Here is a 21,736-nt window from a genome sequence, read left to right as displayed (position 1 = left end):
ATGTTCTATATTGGTCTGTTCATAAAGAGTTTAGGTTTAAATTATATTACATAGAAAATCATCATCAACCACCTGGTGGCTTGTTAGGTAAGGAATGATTTCTCCCTACAGAGCCAATTGAAACAGAAGCGTCAGGAAAGAGATCTTTCCCTCCTTTTCCTATTGCTCTGTTTCCAGTTGCCCTACTTAGCAGCAGCTGTTTCTGATCAAAATGGAACATTAGGCTGTTGCTTATGTGGTTCTGCTTACAATAAAAACAACCTTAACTTTTACTTCTCAAAAAAGTGTTAAGAGAAAATGATTTCCAGTGGAAAAGTGATGCTGTTGTGAACAGACATTCTTCACTACCATTGAGGCAGCTTTGAATGGACATTTTGTATTTTGATGTGAGAATGTGAATAGATTGCACTTTCATCAGATTTTTAAATTGGATACATTTACTGCTCCATGCCAATGTCCTAGATCCTCCCTCAAATTATTTGCATAGAGCTTTGATGACCCTGTATATTGGTCAAGGATTTCCTGTTGGTCTGAAGAAAGAATAACCGAAAGGACCATGTTTTGCTTGTTAGAATCTTATTTGCAGTCTGCTATTTTAACACAATTTATTTTTGATCCTTTAGTAGTAAATTTTTTGCTTTAATACTATATGAAGGTTATAATGCTGACAACCCCTATTGCCTCACACTTAAAGTTTAGGTTTAGGTTGATCCAGCACAAGAATAGACTAATGACCCATTTCTCAAGGGAAGATGTTCATAACATTTTATCACCACGATGATGCTAGGTGATGCTAAACAATGTTCTTGCAAAAATGACACTTTGATTCAAATGCCGCTTTACATATCTTTTCCTAGCTAAGTTCTTTCTTAGACTATGATCGTACCTGAGACAGCCATTGGAAAGGCATTCTCTGCCCTTTTTTTGCCACATAACACCAAGTGTTTTCTGACTTGCATTGGCTCAAGCAATGCTATCCAGCTTACATGTTGCCATTTATTTCATAGTAGATACACACTTTCACTATAGTTGTCTACTGTGTACTGTGGCAAGAATGCCCTCTCTAATTACTCATGTTTTCAACATTTTAGTTGAAAATCTAGATTTATTAGGAGTAAATCTTCCCATTCCTTAGTACCTGCTTGTTCTACTTACCTGGAATAGAATCTCACAACTTTTCACAATTGAAGACAAATTGATCTCTATCCAATTGCTTTGATTATTGTTTTCAGAGACAGAGATGGAAAGGAACTTAATCGTAAAAGTAAAAAAAATGGTGGGATCTATATCTGGAGATTGGCAATACAATGGGTGTAATTGGGCAACATTTGCGGATTCTGAGAATATTCATACATCTTATATGTCTTGAAAAATGCAAAGCTTCAGAGAGAGCTCCAGTGCCCTAGAATGAAGTTCCAGCATAAGCTAACGGGGTATGTAGAAAAAACAGTATCAAGGTTTTACAAATGAAATGGCAACAAATTGAATAGTGAATTTTTTAAACTTGCATAATTTCTATAAAGAGAAATCAACCTGGTCTCACCACCTGCCCAATGGAAAGTCATGCTTCTTCACTGATAATGTGTAAGGTTAGGTGGCATCCTTTTGGGTTTTTCCCCCCGCAAGAGATGCAAGTGTCAAACAATGAATGGTGGTAAGGCTACCTAACCAACAACACTGGTAGTTTTTAAGGAGATGGGAATTCTTTCTGAAAGTCAGTAGGTACAATTTCTGAAGTTTACAATCATGTCAGTAACGAAAGACTCTGCTACTCAAAACTATGGAAAAAGAAGAATAGGTTTATTTAATATTTTTACCTTAACTATTGGAATAGTTCTGAGTTATGAAAGGTAACCAAGAAATGTAATCATTAATACAATTTGACTGAATAGCACCAGTATGTATGAACATGAATTGTTTTTCTTAGTGGGTAGTTTTTAGTTTGTCACAAAGACTATGTAATGTTCCCTGAAAACTCCACAGTTAGCTCAGTTCTCAAAATAATCCAAATGGAAACTTCCCAATAAGGACCTGGCACTGAATGCCAGAATGCCGCTCTTAAAAATTAATAGTTCCCAAACAAGAACATGATCCTGATATCATGGAAAGTTTGCCTTAAACTTATGAGATACCATGGAAAGCAGGGCAGATGTCAAAGGTAGACAGACTACCAACAGAGCCAACAGAGTGTTATTTCAATGCTGAGTGGAAATTTGCATTATAATAAAATACAGTTAAAAGCCATAGAATAATATATTTCAAATGGATAGACTCATCCATCATAGTTCCAATCTAAAGTAATAGTCATTGGTTTCCCATCATGCTTGTATATATTATTATGAATAACTCGCAGAAAATAAGAGCGTGCATAAGAGCACCAGCGTGCCTACCATCCCTGTCCTAATGTTTCCTCTATTTGTATCTATTTTATGTATTCAATTCATGCTTATACTTATATATATTACCTAATATGTTCTTGACAAATAAATTAAATAAATAAATAAAATAAATTACTAGTAAAGGTGCTTGTATGCTAATTTGAAGAAAATACTTTTCTTACATAGATAGAAAACAGTATATCTAAGGATGGGAAATATAATACCTCTGTGAAAGCAAAGCAGATCATAGAAGGAGTTTTCCCTAGATACTTTTTTATAGCAAATATCTAATAGTACAGGAACACTTACCAGCACTAAACATTCTGATTATGCAGTGCCAATTTATAGCATCACTCAAGCTAACATTAACAAAGGCAGGCTTTCCATCACTATAGTGTGCTGGACGATGCTAAACTATGTTCTTGCAAAAATGGCCCTTCAATTCAAGTGCTACTTTACACATTTTTCCCTTGCTAGGCTCAACAATTTCTTAGAATATGAACATAAATCTGAGATGTCTTGGTGACATGGCTACGTACAACAAATTGTACTGCCTAAGAATACCTAATCATGCTATGTTTGGTTCTTTGAAGTTCCTCCCTCAGTCTTGACGAATGTACAAATTGTTCTTTGCCTTTAAGTTCAGATTTTATGTTGGAGAACATAGTCATAGGCAAAATTCCATATTAATTGTCCACCTCATAATATCCACACAACTTTTTCATGTACTTATTTAGCTTGGTTTGTTTTCTTTACAAAGATTGGTTTTTCAGAAATAATCTATTTTCTGTGTATATAGTAAAGACAGGGTAAGAAAGAGAGAGAGAAAAAAAATAAGGGGCTAAGAAAGGGCAAGAAACATTGCATAGACACAATCTGAAACCCTGTCCCAGGCATTAAGTAGGCTTACATTTCTTTTAATAGTTGTCTGTGCGTTTAGAATTGGCAGATCTGTGGGTTTTTTAAAAAATTCACAGAATCAAAACAAATCAAATCAAAGTGACCTTAAAAGAGCAGGCACATACATATAAATATCTTGGAGTGCAATTCCAAGCTACCTTATCATGGCATATACAGCCATCCTGTGCCAATATGACATTCCCAATAAATTCATTCTTTGAGGAAACTCTGGGCCTCAGAGTTTTGATTGCTTTGGGTCAGTGGTGAAATGTAAAATTTGTTACTACCGGTTCTGTGGGCGTGGCTTGGTGGGGGGGTGTAATGTGACTGGGTGGGTGTGGCCAACTTTTTTTTTTTTTACTTTTAAAAGCATTTTTTTCTACAACCTTAAAAGTTTGCAGAAAAAAATGCTTTTAAAAGTGTCTGACGATCAGGCAACTCAGCTGGGATCGTCAGAGACTTTTAAAGGCATTTTTTTTCCCTACAACATCTTCGGCTGAAGAGGTTGCAGAAAAAATGCTTTTAAAAGCCTCTGACGATCCCAGCTGAGCCGCGCAATCAGAGGCTTTTTTTTTTTTACTTTTAAAAGCATTTTTTCGGCCAGAGGTTGTAGAAAAAATGCTTTTACAAGTAAAAAAGAAAAAGCCTCTGATGATCGCGCAGCTCAGCTGGGCATGGGTGGGGGGCAGGGATTTTTGCTACCGGTTCTCCGAACCACCCGCCGCCATCGCTACCGAACCGGGAGCATTTCACCCCTGCTTTGGTTCTGTTACTTGGAACCCTGACACATACATTTATTGACCAAGTGTGGTCTTTCTCCTTAATTTCTGTTGAACTTGATTTTCTTATCCTGTGGGTCTGCTCCCAGTGGTGCTCTAAAGATCATTTAAAATCAACCTGGCTAACAAAAGCTAATAGCAAACTCTAGTCCTTAGGACTCTCTTTGGAAAGTCTCTGTCCATTAATATTTTAAAATGCCAGGAGTCATCTTAAACAACATTGATTTTCAAATAATAAACGACAATCAATAAACGACATTGATTTTCAAAACAGTATTAAGTCCAGTATCTCACCCTACAGTTAATGTATTCCTCTTAAATGTGCAAGTGCCATCATCTTGATCTCTTTTCCATTCTAATTCTGAAATTTCATTGAGCTTTTACCTTGGCCAGGTTAGTTTCACTACCCTCTGCTGTCTTGAGTGGTGCATCCCTTTTCAGCAAATGCTTATACTCATGTGGAGATAGCTCTGTGGAAGCTGTGCTCCCCTGTTGCTTTCTATATAGGGAATCTAGGAAGACATATATTTATCTCATTTTAAAGAACTACCATGGTAGAGAGCACAATGTCTATCAGTCACTGTTTCTAACTGACCAGGATCATGCCATTATCTTTCTAGCTTGGCTTTGTGCTACCATTTGTTGTATCTATCTTACCTATGATTGAGATTTAGCACAAACTTTGATGATTGCCCCTGCCATCTGTACTACAGTTATTATAATAATGTGCCATGTAAATTTCATTTTATTTTTTAAAAACATTTTATTAATAATTACAGGTTTGTATATTTTATTGTGTTCTCTGGCCCAAAGGCCATAATAAAAGTTTGACAGAATCCGGATTCTAGATGGTATGTAGGATAATAATAACGTTGCCAGTAGACTGGGACTTGGGCTATCCCCCTTGATGGTAGGCCTTCCATATGCGTGCTGTGCCATCTAGTGAAACTGACACGTACTGCAGAAAATCAAAGAAGAAAGTAAGTTGAGAGGAGCAGCGGCAACACTCTATACAAGGCTCCAAGAACTGGATAAAACATACTGATTGTCCACAGTCCTTGTATACAGTTTTCTGACTGTATTGGTCTTCCATCCAATTGTAGGCCAAAGACTGGCCCTAGCCTAAATTCCGATTGGCCATACCTCAAGGATGTGGCCCTCCTACCTGCTTCATTTCTGGGACATGGATGAGACCCTTGATAGAATCTTGATGTCCTGTGTAACTTTGCAGTAGTGCTCCAGAGTTGGGGTCATAAATCCTGCAAACAGAAAAAGGCAGAGTTGCAAATCTGTTTTTTGTTTCCGCTTCCCTTATTACCAAGTGCCTTACCCTGTGGCTACCTGATAGTATCGTGGTCTCCTGCCATAATACATCCATTGATCTGGTCAATGCAAATACATGTGATTCCTCTATGGGCTTTTATGTTCTGCACACAACATCCACCATCTTTACTCTAGGAGAACCAGATAAAAACAAATTCCACCATCAAGGAAAACACTTATTCCCCAGCTTCAGTGATATACCTCACTATACAAATATAACTTTTGAAATTCTATTGTGACCTTTGATTCTCTAATAATCATCAGGCAGAACTATTTGCATTTAGTCAGAAAATCATTATAGGTCTGTAAGGGCTAATCTATTTTTCTACTGCCTACCTATCACTACATGAAACAGGGAACAAAGTTACTTACCCAGAGTTGAATGGTGCCATCTTCGGCACCAGTGACCCATTTGTTTTGTTGTGGGTGCCATGCCAGGGCTAGGACTGTGATTTTGTGCCCACAGAGTTCAGCCATGAGCTCCAGGTCAGCACAATGAAAATTGAAAGCGCAGATGAAAACTCCAGTGCTGGTAGAAAAGGCAAATTCCCTCTTTTCATGAGAATGCGGGTGTAGGCTGTGAATAGCAAGGATAACAGAACCTTGGCAAACTCAGGTTATTAGTGATACAGTCTCTCTGACAGAGGTGGGCAACTATAGCAACTTTATGACCTATGGACTTCAACTCCCAGAATTCCTGAGCCAGCCATGCAGGGACTTGTACTTCTTATGTGTACTACTATCTGTATTGCCATGGAAGATGCTTTATAATCCTCCACTCATGCATCCAATTTAAACTTTCAGAAGATGAAATTCTTCTTTGTGTAGAAAGTCAGCACCCATCCACCCACCCTCTTAGAGAATGAAATATTTTGGGGAATTTTAAAAAGGCAGGATAGAATATTACCCCTAAGGGAGAAATGGGGAAAAATCTTAAGGGAGGCAGAAAACAACCCCAGTCTCCCTGCCCCAAGCATAAACTGAGGAGGCCAGCTTTTAGAAATGCAGATTTGGTAATCCATTCAAAAAGATTGGGTCAGACAGAAACTCCAGATAAGCAACACAATTAGGCAAGCCAAAGGTTGACAAGATTAGCTCAGGCAAACACCTAGGATTTGTATTTCCCCTTTTGCCTATAGAGCAGAACTCGTGGCCCATGGGCCAGATGCATCATGCGCTGGCCATGCCCATCCCTGGTTTAGCGAAGGAGAAAAAAGTCATGATATGTCACATGATGACAATGTGACATTGCGAGTTTGACACCCGTGCTATAGGGCCAGCCGAGACTCCTACATGACCCCACAGGGATCAAGAAGGTATTAAAAAACCCACCCACTCTCAACTCCTTTTTGTCAGCTGTTCCAGAACTGCACGCTGCGGTTCTGCTCATCAATAAACTTTCTTTCCAATCAGCCTCCATGTTATTTCCAGCTTCTCTCTCCCAGCTTGGAACTGAACCAGATAGATCTTCCTTCCAACATCTGAGAGTACATTGGAGCTGTTTCGTTTATCAAATCAATGCAGGAAGGTTTACCCACCTATTCTGGGAACAGGCCACATCCAGGATAGGCCCATTATCCCCAGGCAGATTGGAGAAGGTGTTTTGAAAGGAGCGCTTTTGAAGATTCCAGAGGCACAGCCTTCCATCCCATCCCCCACTGAGCTGCAATGAAAGGTGGCCAGGTGAGAACCTGCTTCTCAGGGCTGTGCCCCCTTTACTCCTCTCTCCCTCCACCCCCCTTTCATACCTTCATTCCTTGAAGGCTGTCTCTGCTCCCACTCTCTCCCTTCTCATCAAATGAAGAGATTGCTGGAAAGAGCCTTAGAGGGTTATGGGTCCCACTTTACAGAGTACACAATGCTCGCTATCCTTTATGAAAAGGATAGTGCTGAGCTAGTCCGCCCCCTGAGGCGCACTTCTGGATAGCACTCAAGCGTGAACCAAACGGATTAGCAGTCTTAGGCAGCCAAACAACTACAGGTAGTCCTCGACTTATGACAGTTCATTTAGTGACGGTTCAAAGTTACAGCAGTGCTGAAAAAAGTGACTTATGACTGTTTTTCACACTTATGACCGTTGCATGGTCACATGATGAAAATTCAGATACTTGGCAACTGGTTTATATTTATGATGGCTGCAGTATTCTGGGCTTTTGCAACTTTCTGACAAGCAAAGCCAATATGGAAGCCAGATTCACTTAATACTGTAACTGTGTTTCTAACTTAACAACTGCACTGGTTCGCTTAACAACTTTGGCAGGAAAGGTCATAAAATGGGGCAAAACTCACTTAACCAAAGTTTCATTTAGCAACATAAATTTTGGGCTCAATTGTGGTCGTAACTCGAGGACTACCTGTATTCTGTATTAACACTGTAGTCTCCTGGCTAATGCCATACACTTTTTTTAAAAAATGAAAAGGCATCTAGTTCAAAGCCATTTTAAGGCTAAAGATTCATCAAGTGGGAGACCAGCAGGAACAATGAAAATTTATAGTTAACACTTGTATGCCAGATACAGTCACAAAACAGTTTTTTCTGATATAGTGCACTTAAGTGATACAAAGTATTAATTCATTTACTGTGCAAATTGTCTATGTTTATATAATCTTATTCTCTTTTCATGGGTCATATACCAGCATCTACCTTATATAATCTTTTTCCAACCTTCCACTTACCAGATAAGGGGCGTGAATGCCATTCTCATTTGTCACCAGTGCAAGTGCTGTAATCATGCCAGTGTGTCCACACAATACTATTCTGCATATGAGATCTGTTTAAAGTAATGAGACAGGGAAACAGCAATTGAAAAGAGAAAAGAGAGATCACTCCACCATGATGAAACTGAACTGACACTACTATTATAACAAGTATCAATTTGATTTATATTCTATTTTTCCACCTATAGGCTCTTTTAAAATACAGAAACATTAGCCTGGCAATGACAACCTGCAAAAATCATTTGCTAAGATAAACAGAAGGTAGACGCCAATGAAGAGCAGGGAAGAATTCTCAAAGTCGCATATAAAAGAAAACTATAGTGCCATACATTTATAGTATGTTGTAGTTCTTATGTCTCATCAAGCCCACCGTCATCTAATTTAGTCCCTAGATCTGTTTGATCAGTCTAACAAGAAGACAAAACAACAAGAACAAGAACAACCCAATAAGTTCTAGAGGCTTTCTTTGTTCAGGTCTCCTGTTTATTTGTCAGCCTGTTTAATTCAAAATAGCTCAGACAATTGATAACAGCCCACATTTACAGTCCCTCATTTTCTTTCACTACAAAAAATGCCTTTGGACAGCAATAGATCATTCAATGCTTCTTTTGGGATGCCTCTGAAATTTCTATCCCATTCTGAATTATTTTTACCTGAGATACAGCTGCTTGAAGGGTCACAGACCATCTCATCTTGGGCACAATCTTTTCTTAATGTTTGGGAGTCTTGATCCAATGCAGAAATATTTTGCTGTAGCACAAAGAAAAATATCAAATAGTTCCTGAATCCTTTTTTTGCAATAAATCTTTCACCTGGATATTGTTATTATGCACCCATGAGTTTATTGCAGCCTTCACCAACCTTATGATTACTAGATTTGTTGGACTTAAAGTCCTACAGTTTCTAGTTACTATGGCAGTATTTCTATAATAACCAGGAAGTGTAGGAATTGAAGTCCAAGTTTGGAGATTATTATGTTTATCAAGTTAGGGAACACTTGTTAGTTCCACAGATGTTAAAGTAAACCATTTGTGGTCCCTGGGAGAGAGTCCAAGTTACTAGTTAGGCCACATATCCCTCTAATCACTATCCCTTTGTTCAGAGTCAATTATTTTTCCCCCTAAAGCTATATGTCTTTCTCTCTGATGTAGCTTTCCTATGTAGGAAGGTAAAGTCATTACTCTTTGAAGATGGCTGACAAAGATGTGATTTTGACTGCCTTCCATCCAATCACAAGAAGAAGGGTTTGTTCTTACCTGGACAATGGGCTCAGCACCTGGGATGAAGGTCTCAAATTCCCAGAGATAAATATTCCCGTTAGTTGCTGACATCACTAGAATATCCAGCTGTTCGACAAAGATGACCCTGTCAAGGACCAGGGTTTGGTTATCAAAGCTGCCCTAAATCAGCATTCAAGGTCTGATTTGAAAACTCAAACCCAACTTTTCCGTCCTTTTTCTTGCACATACCACCCCCACTCCCCCAGCAGCTAAGAAGGTGTGGATTCTTTTTAAAGAATTGACTTGGCAATTGTAACCAGGCAACTTCAAAATTAATTATTTTAAAATGTTAAGTTCCGGAGCTCGCAGAATGTCTGCTTCTTTCTTTACTAATATACCTGGAACTCATATTTTTAGAATGAGCCGTGGTGGCGCAGTGGTTAGAGTGCATTACTGCAGGCTACTTCTGCTGATCACGGGCTGCCAGCAGTTTGGCAGATCGAATCTCACCAGGCTCAAGGTTGACTCAGCCTTCCATCCTTCCTAGTATGGTAAAATGAAGACCCAGATTGTTGGGGGCAATAGGCTGACTCTGTAAACTGCTTAGAGAGGGCTGAAAAGCACTGTGAAGCGGCAAATAAGTCTAAGTGCTATTGCTGTTGCTATATAGCTTTGTATATGTGCAGGTGCTGTATTATAGTTACTATCTCTTTGAAGACCCTATCTGGCATAGCAAAGAGGAAAAAGCACCAATCTATGACATAGATGGAGAAAGGCTTATCTCATCTCTAGGGGAAAAGGCAGAAATAACTCAATCTAATGTTCTTAGTTCGGCTATAGTAGCCTGTATCCAGAGAGACCAGATCCTGATAGATACCTAGTGAACCCTATTTTTTCTTTTTCTATGCCTTTGGCTGTGGTCTGGGATCTGCTGTAACAACTTCGGAGCCTACTGCAAGTCCTCAGTTTTTGTGCAGATTCTGGACAAGGTTCTGATTCTTTCTGCTGGCCTTTCTCCATCTGATCAGCCAAAGGTCCTCGTCGCTCCAAGTGGACTTCGTCTAGATGGAAGGATTCCCTGCTGAATGTAACAAACACACTATGTACTTAGTCAGATTCTTAAAAAATAACTCGCAGATACATTTGTACAACCTGCTAAATTTGATTAACATTAATGGTAGTTGGATGTTTAATGGCTTAGCACAACGTGTGAATCGAAGTATTCAGTTAGTTTCTTTACAGTTCGGCATATTTTGCAAATCCACAAAATAAATTAATTCAGTAAACAAGCTATTGTGTGAACAGAGCCACAAGAGAAGAAAGACCAGAGGCATTGCTGTGGAGCTGGGTGAAGGGGGTTAAGGCTGAGCTGCTGTATGACTAGAGCAGGTTAGAACACAAATAGAGGAGACAGGAAAGAGGATGAATGACACCCACTTTTTATACAGTACAAATGAAAGAGGCAGACTCATCTAAGTGAGAGATGGAAGTGAGATCCTTTGCAGATCATAGCACACTGCAGCCTTGTGTCTCTTTCATGGACAAGTGCTCTTGAAGATAATGATCAAATGAAGATAGAAAGCTTAGCAATTAAACTACATAAATCTGGAAATTAGCAAAACCCCAGCATTAATATGCTAAGCATCTTATCAGCAAGGATTGTGTGTCCTCTTTTTATGAGCAGCAGCTTGCAGGTCTCATTATATAACTAGTTACATCACTAGTAATCTATTTCTGGGCAATAGAAATCTCTGGACAAATTATATCAGTGCCTGGAGGTATTTCCTGGGTGTAGTGATAAACCTTTACCTGTAAATGAAGGGAGATCTGTAGCTTCTTTCCCATTTTTGCAACATTCCATTGCTGTCCCCACCAAAGAGCAAAATGGGCTCCTTTTTGGCTAATAAAGATAAGAATGAGAAGGTGAACCAAAAGTAACCTGTACCTCATAAAGCAGATTTAACAGATTAACAGAGTTGGAAGGGACCTTGCAGGTCATTTAATCCAACCCCCAGACCAAACAGGAGACCTTACATCTGCCTCTACCTAGGATCGAACTTACAACCCTTCTGATTGTGAGGCAAGAGCTCCACCTCTAGGCCACTACACTAGGAGCACAAACAGAGTTTACTGCTGAGGAGATGACATAAAGTTCAGCCCAAATCTTAAGATGCATATGTAAATTACGTTATATTACGATGAAAAGTAAAAGAAGAATCAATCTAATCTGTGTAGAAAAATAACACTGTCTGACTAATTGTACTGTATTATAATAAATTTAAATAATTTTTTTTAAAAAAAAAGTTCAGCCCAAATACTAACTAGCTGGCTTGACTCATTCGAAAGGTTATTTTGGCTATGAGTTGTTGCATCTGATAAAACGTATACTCCCTGATCCAGTGCAGGTTGAGGCTGAGCAGATAGTCAGGGTAATGCATGGCTACTTACCGTAAGCAAGGCATTCCAGGGAGTATTTGCAAGGCAGCAGTGTTAAACATCCCAACTCACTGTAGCGCCAGATCACCACTTGCTGTGGTTTTGCTATGCCTCAAAAGAGAAGAGAACAACATTTAATGTGATTTACCTAAAATAATCTTTTTGGGATTGCTTAAGGTTATTTGAATTACTCTAAAAGGTCTTACCAGCCACCAGATTATATAATACCTCGAGAAAGAGAAAGGCTATGGCTGGAATTTTTCTACTTAAAATAATCATCAGTTCAATTTATATTCCTGCAGAACAGAAACTTCTTATTGAAAAGAAATATTGAAAATGGAATTTGTTGATGTGCCAATTAAACATATGAGACTCTCCTCAATCTTATGCTCTCCACTTTTATTGGGACTACAATTCCTAGAATTAGCAGCAGAAGTTCCAGTCAGCTGAAGTGGGTTCATAAGGTGGTCGGTGGATAAAGGTTTTCACTCCTGTTTATCCTCCTAGCCATCTTTTATCCCTGCAAAGCAGGCGAATGGAGTGATACTCATTCAACTGGAGCAGAGAAATTAGTCTGGAATTGCACTGCCGATATCATTCCTAAATCGAGACTCAGTTCTCGAAGCATGGTTCAACTTTGTTGCCTCAGCTTTTGGGAAAATTCTATCTTCTCCAAGTTAATTTCTGCTAAATTAATTGATGGTGTGACTTTATATTCTGCTTGCCTTCCCTGCATTACAAATTTCTCCTTCATACTATCCTCACGTTAATCCTATAAAGTAACTATAGAGACTATTAGGCTGAGAAACAGGGACAGACTCAAGATTATCAAACGTTATTGCTGAATGGTTTGAACTAGATCTCCAGCAGTTTTCATACAATACTCTGACCTAACTTTCTGGAACTTGATACATTCTAGATCTGATGAGGTTGTAAATCCCGTAATTATCAGCCAGTTTGTCTATGTTCACAAGGAATAGCAATAGTACTTAGATTTATATACCACTTCATAGTGCTTTACAGACCTTTCTAAGCGGTTTACAGTGTCAGCATATTGGCCCCCACAATCTGGGTCCTCATTTTACCAATCTCAAAAGGATGAAGGATGAGTCAACCGTGAGCCATTCAGAATCGAATTTCTAGAGTGAGCAATGAGATAGCCTGCAGTACTGCATTCTAACCACTGCACCACCATGCCTCAAATAGTAGGAGATGCATTTCTAGCACATGTGGAATGTATCAGATTGAGGTGAACTGGTTTACTCATTACATCAAGTCTTCCTTGACTCTTTTACAAATGTAATTTTATGTTAAGAATGTGAAAGGATTGGTTTATAGCAGGAGTCTCCAAATGTGGCAACTTTAAGACTTGTATACTTCAACTCCCAGAACTCCCCATAGCCAGCATGATTGTCTTAAAGTGGCCAAGTTTGGAGCCCTCTGGTTTATAGGATATGAAGACAGAATCCATGGTAAGAGATTTGGAAGGCCAGATGAGATTTTGATTTGCAAATCTTGACGGAAGAGGTATCAGTGCCTTGTTGGAGTACTCACCAATCACATGCCTTGAGTCTGGCAGGCTGAGGAGCTGCTGGAGAACCAGCTCATCCTTCTGATTGTCCTGGAAGGTGGATATGAACTGTGAAACCTGAAAGAGAGATAGCTATTTAATATGGTTTTACTGTTTATGTGTAGCCAAAACCTTTTTATCTGTGAGGAAATGAAAAAGATAAATTTGTGGCAGTGCTCTGAAAAGCTCTTGTCAAATGAAGTTGCACAGCTACAGAAAAGAACACCAGAAAGATAAACAATATTCTTGAATTGTAACTTTTTATTTTAAAAATATGAGCTTTCAACATGTCTTGGAGCAATTGGAAGATCCCGAAAAACAAGTGAGGAGTCCAAGCAGCCTTTGAAACACCGACTCAATAGAAACCACAAATGAAAAACACTGTTCACAATGATGGAAAGAAACAACAGCTAAGCCACAGCTTAGGCAGTTAGAATTTAATCTTAATTATATCTACTGCTGACATTTGAAAGAGCATCATAATGTTTCAATATAAAATAGTTCTGTGCAGTCTTGATGTCATTTATACGGTACCATTAATCTGGCAAAATGGGTCTAAGCTCTCAAGAGGCAAGAGACACATTTACAAGAAACATCCTTCACAAACAGTAAGATGAAGTCATTAATGTGAAGGAATTTGTTCCCTAAGAACGGACAAGGATGAAATTTTACTCCCTCACAGAAAAATCCTTCCTGCTGAACAACTACTAAGAAAAGAAGAAGCTGCTTTATATGGATTAGAAGTCAAGAGTCAGACAGATAAATCTTTAAAACATCTAATACTCGACGTCGTTTGGTATGGCCAGAACTTATACTGTGAGTCTTTTGCATGCAATGTATCATTCAGCAATGGTCTCTGCCCTCAGGAGATCCCTTAGTGCAGTGATGGCTAACCTTTTTACCGTCGTGTGCCAAAAACAGGGGAAGTGGAGGGGGTCATGCACATTCGTGCCTATACCCATAATTCAATGCCCCCCTGCGCCCCACCCCCCTGCTCTCCGCGCTCCAGAGGCTTTCTTGGAGCCTGGGGACGGAGAAAACGGCCTTCCACACCCCCTCCGGAGGCCAGAAACAGCCTGTTTCCCGATGCCCGGAAGGCCAGTTTTTTCACTCTCCCCAGGCTTCAGAGGCTTTCTTGGAGCCTGGGGAGGGTGAAAACGGCCTTCCCCACCCCTCTGGAGGTCCTCTGGAGGCCAGAAACAGCCCATTTCCCGACTTCTGGTGGGCCCGGAAGACCCGAAAATCAGATGGCCGGCACGTGCATGTGAGCTGGAGCTGAGCTAGGGCAATGCTCGCATGCCCACAGATAGGGCTTTGCGTGCCACCTGTGGCATGTGTGCCATAGGTTTGCCATCATGGCCTTAGTGCAACTGACTAGTAAGTTTAAGAAGGATCTGTAGGATTACCCAGTTTAGATTACTGTAGCTTGACAAGCCCAAAGTATTTGGACAAAGTACAGCCTGACTAGGTGGCTCAGTGGCTAAGACACTGAGCTTGTCGATCAGAAAGGTCGGTGGTTTGAATCCCTAGTACAGCTCTCCTGCGTGAGCAGGGGGTTGGACTAGATGACCTCCAACGTCTCTTCCAAGTCTGTTACTGTTACTTATTTGTAAACGGGCAGATTTTTTTTGGCCTAATAGATATTTAACTATAGCTCATGTACTTTCACCCCACGGATTTAACAAAACATTTGGAAAGTATTTGTGCATCCCTCAGATTTGGGGGACAATTGTTTTATGTTATATAAACATGAATCCTGAAAGCAAACTGGCCAAGTTTAGTCCACAAAATCTTTCCGTGTGGGAAAATGCTGTGGCTGGCCACTTTCACACAAGTTCTGAACTGATTGGAAAGCAACTCCAGAGCGGTGTGGGTGAGCACCACTAAGTTCATTTCCTGTTTGGTTGCAGTGCAGCTAGAATGGCCATTTTCTACATGGGAGAGACATCTTGCCTCATCCACTCTACAGATTCCAATCCTCTAACCAAGGACCAACACTAACCAAGTGTGCCTTTTTTTTTTAATAAAAAAAAATCATTTAACGGGCTGAACTTGTTTTAAGGTTTGGATGAATAATCTGAAGGACTGAAGGTCCTTGGGGTGGGGTGGGTCAGGGTCAGCCTAGTAAGTAAAGGGGGGGGGGAGAAACCATCCTGTGGATGACAGTGACAAGGATTCAAGTTCAACTCAAGGCAAATTTGCCTTTTTATCCCACATTTCACGGTGACAGAAGCAGGGTGGATTTGATTTAAATTGAGTTGATTTAAATCACGATTTAAATCACTACTAAAAAGGCTTGATTTAAATCAACTCAATTTAAATCATAATTTTTAAAGAGCAACTGTCATCTCTGCTACTCCTTTGACCCATTGTTGACTCACGGATAGTCCCAGTGTTGCAGAATATACAGCTTCATGCTACATAACTAAGCTCCATTTCATGCTGAATAAACTAAATTATTTATGTATCTTAAATAGAAAGCTATCTTACAATAGATTTTTACCCCAAAAGTTTTTTATTAAAATAAATTTGATAAAAATCAAAAAAATCCAATTTAAATAAAAAAAATCCAATTTAAATAAAAAAAAATCTGATTTTTTTGATTTTTTTAAAAAAAATCATTGATTTTTATCCACCCTGGACAGAAGTAAAGACAATCATGGATTGCCCTGACTGTTTTTGAGGATTTAGGGTGTGAAATGGTGCGGTAAGTGCCCATAGTTGCTTTTATCCTTTTTTTCTATCAACTGTAATATCAAGCATTGCCAGTAGAGGGCTCCTTATAATCACAAATCCATTCAACAGAGTCTGAGTTACTGCTGATTGGCAGAATTGCATCAAATACTCTTGTGTCACTCACTATTTCTCCAGACTGCGGCTCATAAAGGGTGGGCTGGGAAGTGCCACTAGTAATCCAAATGACGCCAGTGAGTGCTACATAGCACAGTCCAGTTATGTTGCTGATGAAGGGGCCGAGGCGCTGGATCAACTTGCCATCCTGGGACCAGATGCCAACAGTCTGGTCAAAGGAGCCCGAAAGCACCCTGCAAATGAATTCCCATGTCAGTGCTTCAAGGAAATAGGAAATCACAGTGAATGGAGGGCTAGTGGAGTTTTCAAGCAGCTGGTTAATACCCCACATTTAACAAATGCTGTATTTTCAGTATGTTGGAACCAAGGGAGAATCTTTTTCCATCAACAATTCTGTTTATACCATTCAGTTGTTTTTCTCTCTGCCAGCAGTTCTATTTAAACCCTGAATTGTCCAGTTCCTCTTTGTGGTAAACACCTTCCCCAAACGTCTACCTCTTTCATTTGTTATAGTCCAACCATTATGACAACACAATTCAGAGGAAAAGGCACCTCTTTCGGCCTGTACCTTCCCAGTAACGGGGGCAAAGTTCCCACTAAAAGCATGTGGACATGTAGAAGGATGCAAAGAAGAAAAAAGGCCATGTGCCAAAGATCAAGTCCTTCATCTAGCTTGTACCTTGTAGTTTCTTGCTGGCGCACCAGAATCAAATGGGTGATGGCTGCATTGTGGGCACGTGAGATGCACTGCTTCTTTGTCAGGCCTTTTCTGCCTGCGGTCTGGTAAGTGTCAAAGATAAGCAGTTTTTTGTCATACCTGAAATTGGTGAGGAGGAATGATCAACCAAAGATGAACTTGGATTCAGTAGGCTTTGTTTAAACTTTTCAGCAGCCAGCTCAAAGCATACCAGAGAATCTTATTGGGACTGGCAAAATGTGGCTTCTATTTTCAAAAAAGTGCTGTAATTCACATAATTGTCCTTCAGAGCAATCCAGTACCCACAAGACTATTTTTTTAAAAAATTTTTGCTGAGCTGTTCTGGGTTCCTTTTGATAAGTCTCTTCTTGTAACATCAACAATGGACACAGGATTTCAAATTACAAAGCAGCTATTTGACCTTCTCCAACATATATGTTCCTATGACTCCCATGACTTCCAGCCAATATGAATGTTGAAGTGGTCACAGGAATTTGGGGGGGGGGAATCCTATCTTACAAATCTGGAGATTACCAAATAGTCAAAAACAGGTATACCAATGGCTGTAATTTATTATTGGCATCCAAAATATTTAGATTCTGAACCTGCCTCCAGGGGGAAAACTATCTCCACTTCTAAACTCACCCAGCAGTATAAATGTGATTGTCAAGGCAGGTGATGCAGGATACAATGTCTTTGTGAGTCCATTCAGAAAAGCTTTGGGTAATGTTGACTATGTGCCCAGATTCTTTTTTTTCATCCAAGGGGAAAACTGTCAGGCGTCCTTTGCTGCCACAAAGAAGGAGATGCCGAGCCAGGCTGATTGCCAAGGTGAAGATGGGGTAGCCCAACTGTAGAGAAAAAAAGAGGGCAGGTCTACCTAAAGGACATAGAGACTGAGAAAGGCATCACTGTCATAGCACAATCTAAACACAATTAGTCTCAGTGATCTCAATTAGACTGACCAGTAAGACACCTGAGTCCTACAGGCAGACAAGTCCACTCTTGTTAAAAGAACAGCTCAGACATTTTTTTAAAAAAAGTTCTTATAATCCTAAATGGCTTCTAAATGCTTCCAAGGCAGATTTCTAAGATAATTTTAGTGCCCCAGAATCCCCAGGGAATCATTCTCAAGGCTGAGATACCCTTGAATGGCAAGTGCCTGACATAATCATTCTATAACCTTATGACACCATGTTTGCCATGAGCTGGAGATTATTGAAGTTGCAGTGCATGGTGAATACAAGGTGACTAGATCATTGGTGAGCATGAGGTTGGGGAAAGTTCTTGAACTCCTGCAATCAATTCTGTACAATAGCTTGTGATTTCAGAAAACGTTATTACTGATCTTATTATGATTGGATTCCTAGTCCTAAGGTGTCATGAGGTGCCACTCTTACCAGAATACGCTCAAGCACTGTACCACCTGGAGCCCAAACCAGCACAGAGCTGTCATTGGAGGCAGAGAAGAGGAGCCGTGCCTGTATCCAGGAAAGGAAGTGGGTGACCCAGCCAGCATGTTCTTTGGTGCACAAGGTCATGTGCCCACTTTCCATGTCCCACCATTTGATCACTCCATCTATCAGAGTAATAAAGGTGACATGCTACTTATGTGAACAGGAGTTCACTTCAGGAAGAACCTGGAATTTTTATTTATATATGCATATAAATATAGATTCCATCCATCTATATGCATAGATGGAACAGAAAAGCTGTTTCTTGGTACATACAGAAAGTTAAATCTTGTTCTCATCTTTGTTGTAACAGAAATTAGACCTGTTATACTGATGTTATTAGCTGCCATTCAGACCCAATTGGCCATTGCATGACAGATGCAGGAAGCTGGCTCTGGAGTGGAGTTAGATGCAAATATTTAAAGTTAGAACCCCAGAAAAATGTTCCTTCCCAACATGGACTCACCTTCAAACCCAGTGAGACATTCCCGTCGAGCTGAATGGTAGCCAAGAGCTGTTATTGAACAGCGGTGACGTTCCTTTATTCGCAGGTGCTCTTGCATAGCCATTATCTATAGGTGGAAGGAAGAATAGTATGAAGAACAGGCATTAGAATGTGGTCACACACGCACATTCACCCTGGGATATTGTTTTAATGTGTCAGTCTCATGTTTTTGAAATCAGCAACTATGCTCCTTCCAAAGGTAGAGCTGAGTTTAACATAGGTAGAATAAGGGGTGGGAGAGGAATTTACTTTGGAAGGCTTATGAAGGCTGCATGAGGACACGAGTGAGATGAGATTGTGTGTGTGTGTGAGAGAGAGAGAGAGAGAGAAATTTTCAGTGTTAGCAAATATAAAATAATTTGAAACAATTTTAGGCTGAATGTTGATATGTGCTGTAGAGTTTTCCTACTGCATTGTATCTAAATCAGTGCAAAAGTGCACGTGAATCAATCTGATATGAGGGGAGGGGAGATAAAGCAAAACAGAGGCTTCTGGCTGACCCTTGAATGGCAGACAACACAACAGGGGCCAAAAAGATGGCTGTAACTGTGCAGTGCAGTCCAAGCAGTGCTCAGATGACACCCGATGCCTTAAAACCGCAACATATGTAATCATGTGTGGAAGGATGGCTCTGCTAATCTGTTGTAGCCAGCAAAGGCAAAGTGGCATCTCTTAAAACTTTAATCCATCTCAGTAAACGACTAGGTTATGATAATCCATGTCTGGGCAAAAGGAAGTTCTCTTATCCCTCTTCACCTCATCCTCCCAGCCTCTCTTCAACTTTATCTCAATACAGCAAACAACCATCTTAAATGGAAATAAATTGCCCAGGTTTCTTTGGAAATAACCAGAAATGAAAATTCAACAATGAACAATGTTCTGGCACAGGTGTACCAAAACACACAAAAAAACCCTTCAGCAAATATCTAGTCCTTTTAACCCAGGGGTCAGCAACCTGTGGCTCTGGAGCCACATGTGGCTCTTTCACACCTCTGCTGCGGCTCCCTGTCACTCAAAATATGCATTGTAACTGCCAATGTGTGACACCCGCCGGCACACAATTTATTGAGCTTTTCAACCTCCAGTAGGCCAACCATGGATAAATCCAAGAAAAGAAAAGTTTCAGAAGAAAACAGAACATTTAGTTCAACTACATATGCTAGTTTTGTGGCCGCTCAAGAAATAGTCAGGCACAGGAAAGGTTTTTGTGGCTCCCGGTGTTTTCTTTTCTGTGGGAAACGGGTCCAAATGGCTTTTTGAGTGTTTAAGGTTGCAGACTCCTGCTTTAACCATTGTGTAGAAAGGGAATGCCAGGAAACGATTTTTTTTCCCTCCTGAAAAAAAAGTTGCATTGTTGGGGGTGTGTGTGTGTACAGCAGTGCTTCTTAAACTTTTTCCTTCCTTACCCCAAACCGCTGGTCAGGAAGTACTTATTTAAAACGTCCCTGTTGTGATACGGTAACGGGTTCGTGTGTCGTTACTCAAAAGGAAACCACTTCTGCCCAGTTTGGGGTAATTTACCCAAGTTTGGGAAGCACTGGGGTTACAGTCCGAGATTTACCACACAATTTCCCAGCTTCGCCTAAGATCGCTTGCAGTAGTAGGTCTCCCATCTCGGTTCCCTAAGAATGACAAACGACTGTGATTCCACCGCCCTCCTGTGAAGCCCCCCCCCCTCCCCACCGCCTCCTTTCTCCGAGACTTGCCCAGATACGCCTGGAGGATTTATCGCAGAGTTCTTGGCGTCTCAGTCGGTGGCGGCGCCTGGGAACTCGGAATTAGCTTCAAGTCTCGTTTACTTCCTCCGCCTGTCGCCATGGAAATGAAGTGAAGCGAGGGCGGGCGAAAACTAATCCCAGCACTGTTTTTTCGGCAGCGAATTGGAGTCGTGAGGATGCGATGTGCCGGGTGGACAGCCGAGGCCGCCGAACAGCAGCACCTCAATTTCTACTTCCTTCAGATTTTTTTTCAGTGATGGACGGAAAGAGTTGCATCTGCAGCCCTGTTCCTTGCGAAGGCATGCGCGCTTTTTAAAATTGTATAGGGCTTTCCCCCCCCACCCCGAGGAGCATCGGGGAGTTTCCATGATTTTATTTTTCTCACACCTATCCTGCAAGATTGAGAGACAGTGATTAGATCACATTCACCCAGTGCTTTAGGGGATCAGTGGGGATTCTCCGCATTTTAAAACACCTCTTCCCAATCTGGGTCACATACGTTGAATTATAATTAAAAATTATGTCCAGATGTCATAGATTTGTGTTGTTTAAAAATCTTGAAAGTTGTGGTCCAACATTTCTGGGAAATGCAAAGTTGAGGAAGACACTCCAGCCAGCAACCCCTGCTCCACTCTTTCCCCTTGAATCCTAGAGTTGGAAAGGGCCACTTAGATCACTGAACCCAACTCATAGCTCAACACAGGAATCCAAAAGTCTGTAGAGATTCTCAGTCTTCCAGGTCATGGTTGTCCTAAAGGTGCTTTTTCAGGAGGCAACTGGACTTTCTTGTTGGGTTTTTTTGTTGGTCTTTTTGAAGAAACATCTTCAAAAGAAAAACAAGGAAGTCCAGTTGTCTCCTGAAAAAGCATCTTTGGGACAGGAATCAAAAATTAAATCATACTGAGATGATTTCCTAATATTCAGTTGGAATCTGCCTTCTAGTATTGTAAAGCTGTTATGTCATGTTCTGCTCTTTGCAATGTCAGGCAAATAAGCTATAATATATATTTAATTATTACAAGTTTGGGATCCAACCCAAATATTCTTCTGCATGACATCTTTCCAGTGTTGTCATAATTCCTTCAGTCCTCCTTTGAGAGCTAAACATCCCCTATTCCTCCGACTTTCTTTGTAGGACATTATTTCTACTTCGCTGATTCTTTTTTTTTCTCTGAATTTGGTCTTGAATTTCTTGAAAGACATGATCAGAACTGGAATTCTGTAACT

General features: G+C 40.3%; 1 protein-coding gene across 3 annotated transcripts; it reads right to left on the bottom strand.

The window, feature by feature from the left end:
• Positions 1-4,800: 4,800 nt before the first annotated feature.
• On the bottom strand, positions 4,801-20,768 carry LOC117679721 (uncharacterized). Of its 3 annotated transcripts, none has more exons than XM_034441905.3 (18): positions 20,498-20,768; positions 18,753-18,858; positions 18,233-18,411; positions 17,478-17,683; positions 16,815-16,952; positions 16,185-16,368; positions 13,309-13,402; positions 11,767-11,865; positions 11,128-11,218; positions 10,196-10,396; positions 9,355-9,463; positions 8,752-8,848; positions 8,057-8,151; positions 6,919-7,043; positions 5,753-5,957; positions 5,399-5,511; positions 5,223-5,316; positions 4,801-5,015 (listed from the first exon to the last, which is right to left on the bottom strand). In XM_034441905.3, the coding sequence occupies exons 2-18, from the start codon at positions 18,853-18,855 to the stop codon at positions 4,953-4,955; spliced, it is 2,196 nt and encodes a 731-aa protein (XP_034297796.2). In that variant the 5' UTR covers positions 18,856-18,858; positions 20,498-20,768; the 3' UTR covers positions 4,801-4,952. The 3 variants fall into 3 exon arrangements, with proteins under 3 accessions (XP_034297796.2, XP_034297777.2, XP_034297804.2); XM_034441886.3 differs by having other exon boundaries at positions 10,196-10,399; positions 20,498-20,766; XM_034441913.3 differs by lacking the exon at positions 16,815-16,952 and having other exon boundaries at positions 10,196-10,399; positions 20,498-20,763.
• Between the last annotated feature and the right edge of the window lie 968 nt (positions 20,769-21,736).

Source organism: Pantherophis guttatus, chromosome 2 (genome assembly GCF_059756535.1).
Source record: "Pantherophis guttatus breed Tessera chromosome 2, ASM5975653v1, whole genome shotgun sequence".
Taxonomy (NCBI): domain Eukaryota; kingdom Metazoa; phylum Chordata; class Lepidosauria; order Squamata; family Colubridae; genus Pantherophis; species Pantherophis guttatus.
This window is presented reverse-complemented; position numbering and strand designations above follow the sequence as displayed.

Coding starts and splice junctions, on each gene's coding strand:
- LOC117679721 (XM_034441886.3), bottom strand. CDS start 18,855: ATGGCTATGCAAGAGCACCTGCGAATAAAGGAACGTCACCGCTGTTCA. Junction 11,219..11,766: donor CCTGGAATGCCTTGCTTACG/GTAAGTAGCCAT, acceptor TATCTTTATTAG/CCAAAAAGGAGCCCATTTTG. Junction 5,512..5,752: donor ATGGCACCATTCAACTCTGG/GTAAGTAACTTT, acceptor TGGTTCTCCTAG/AGTAAAGATGGTGGATGTTG.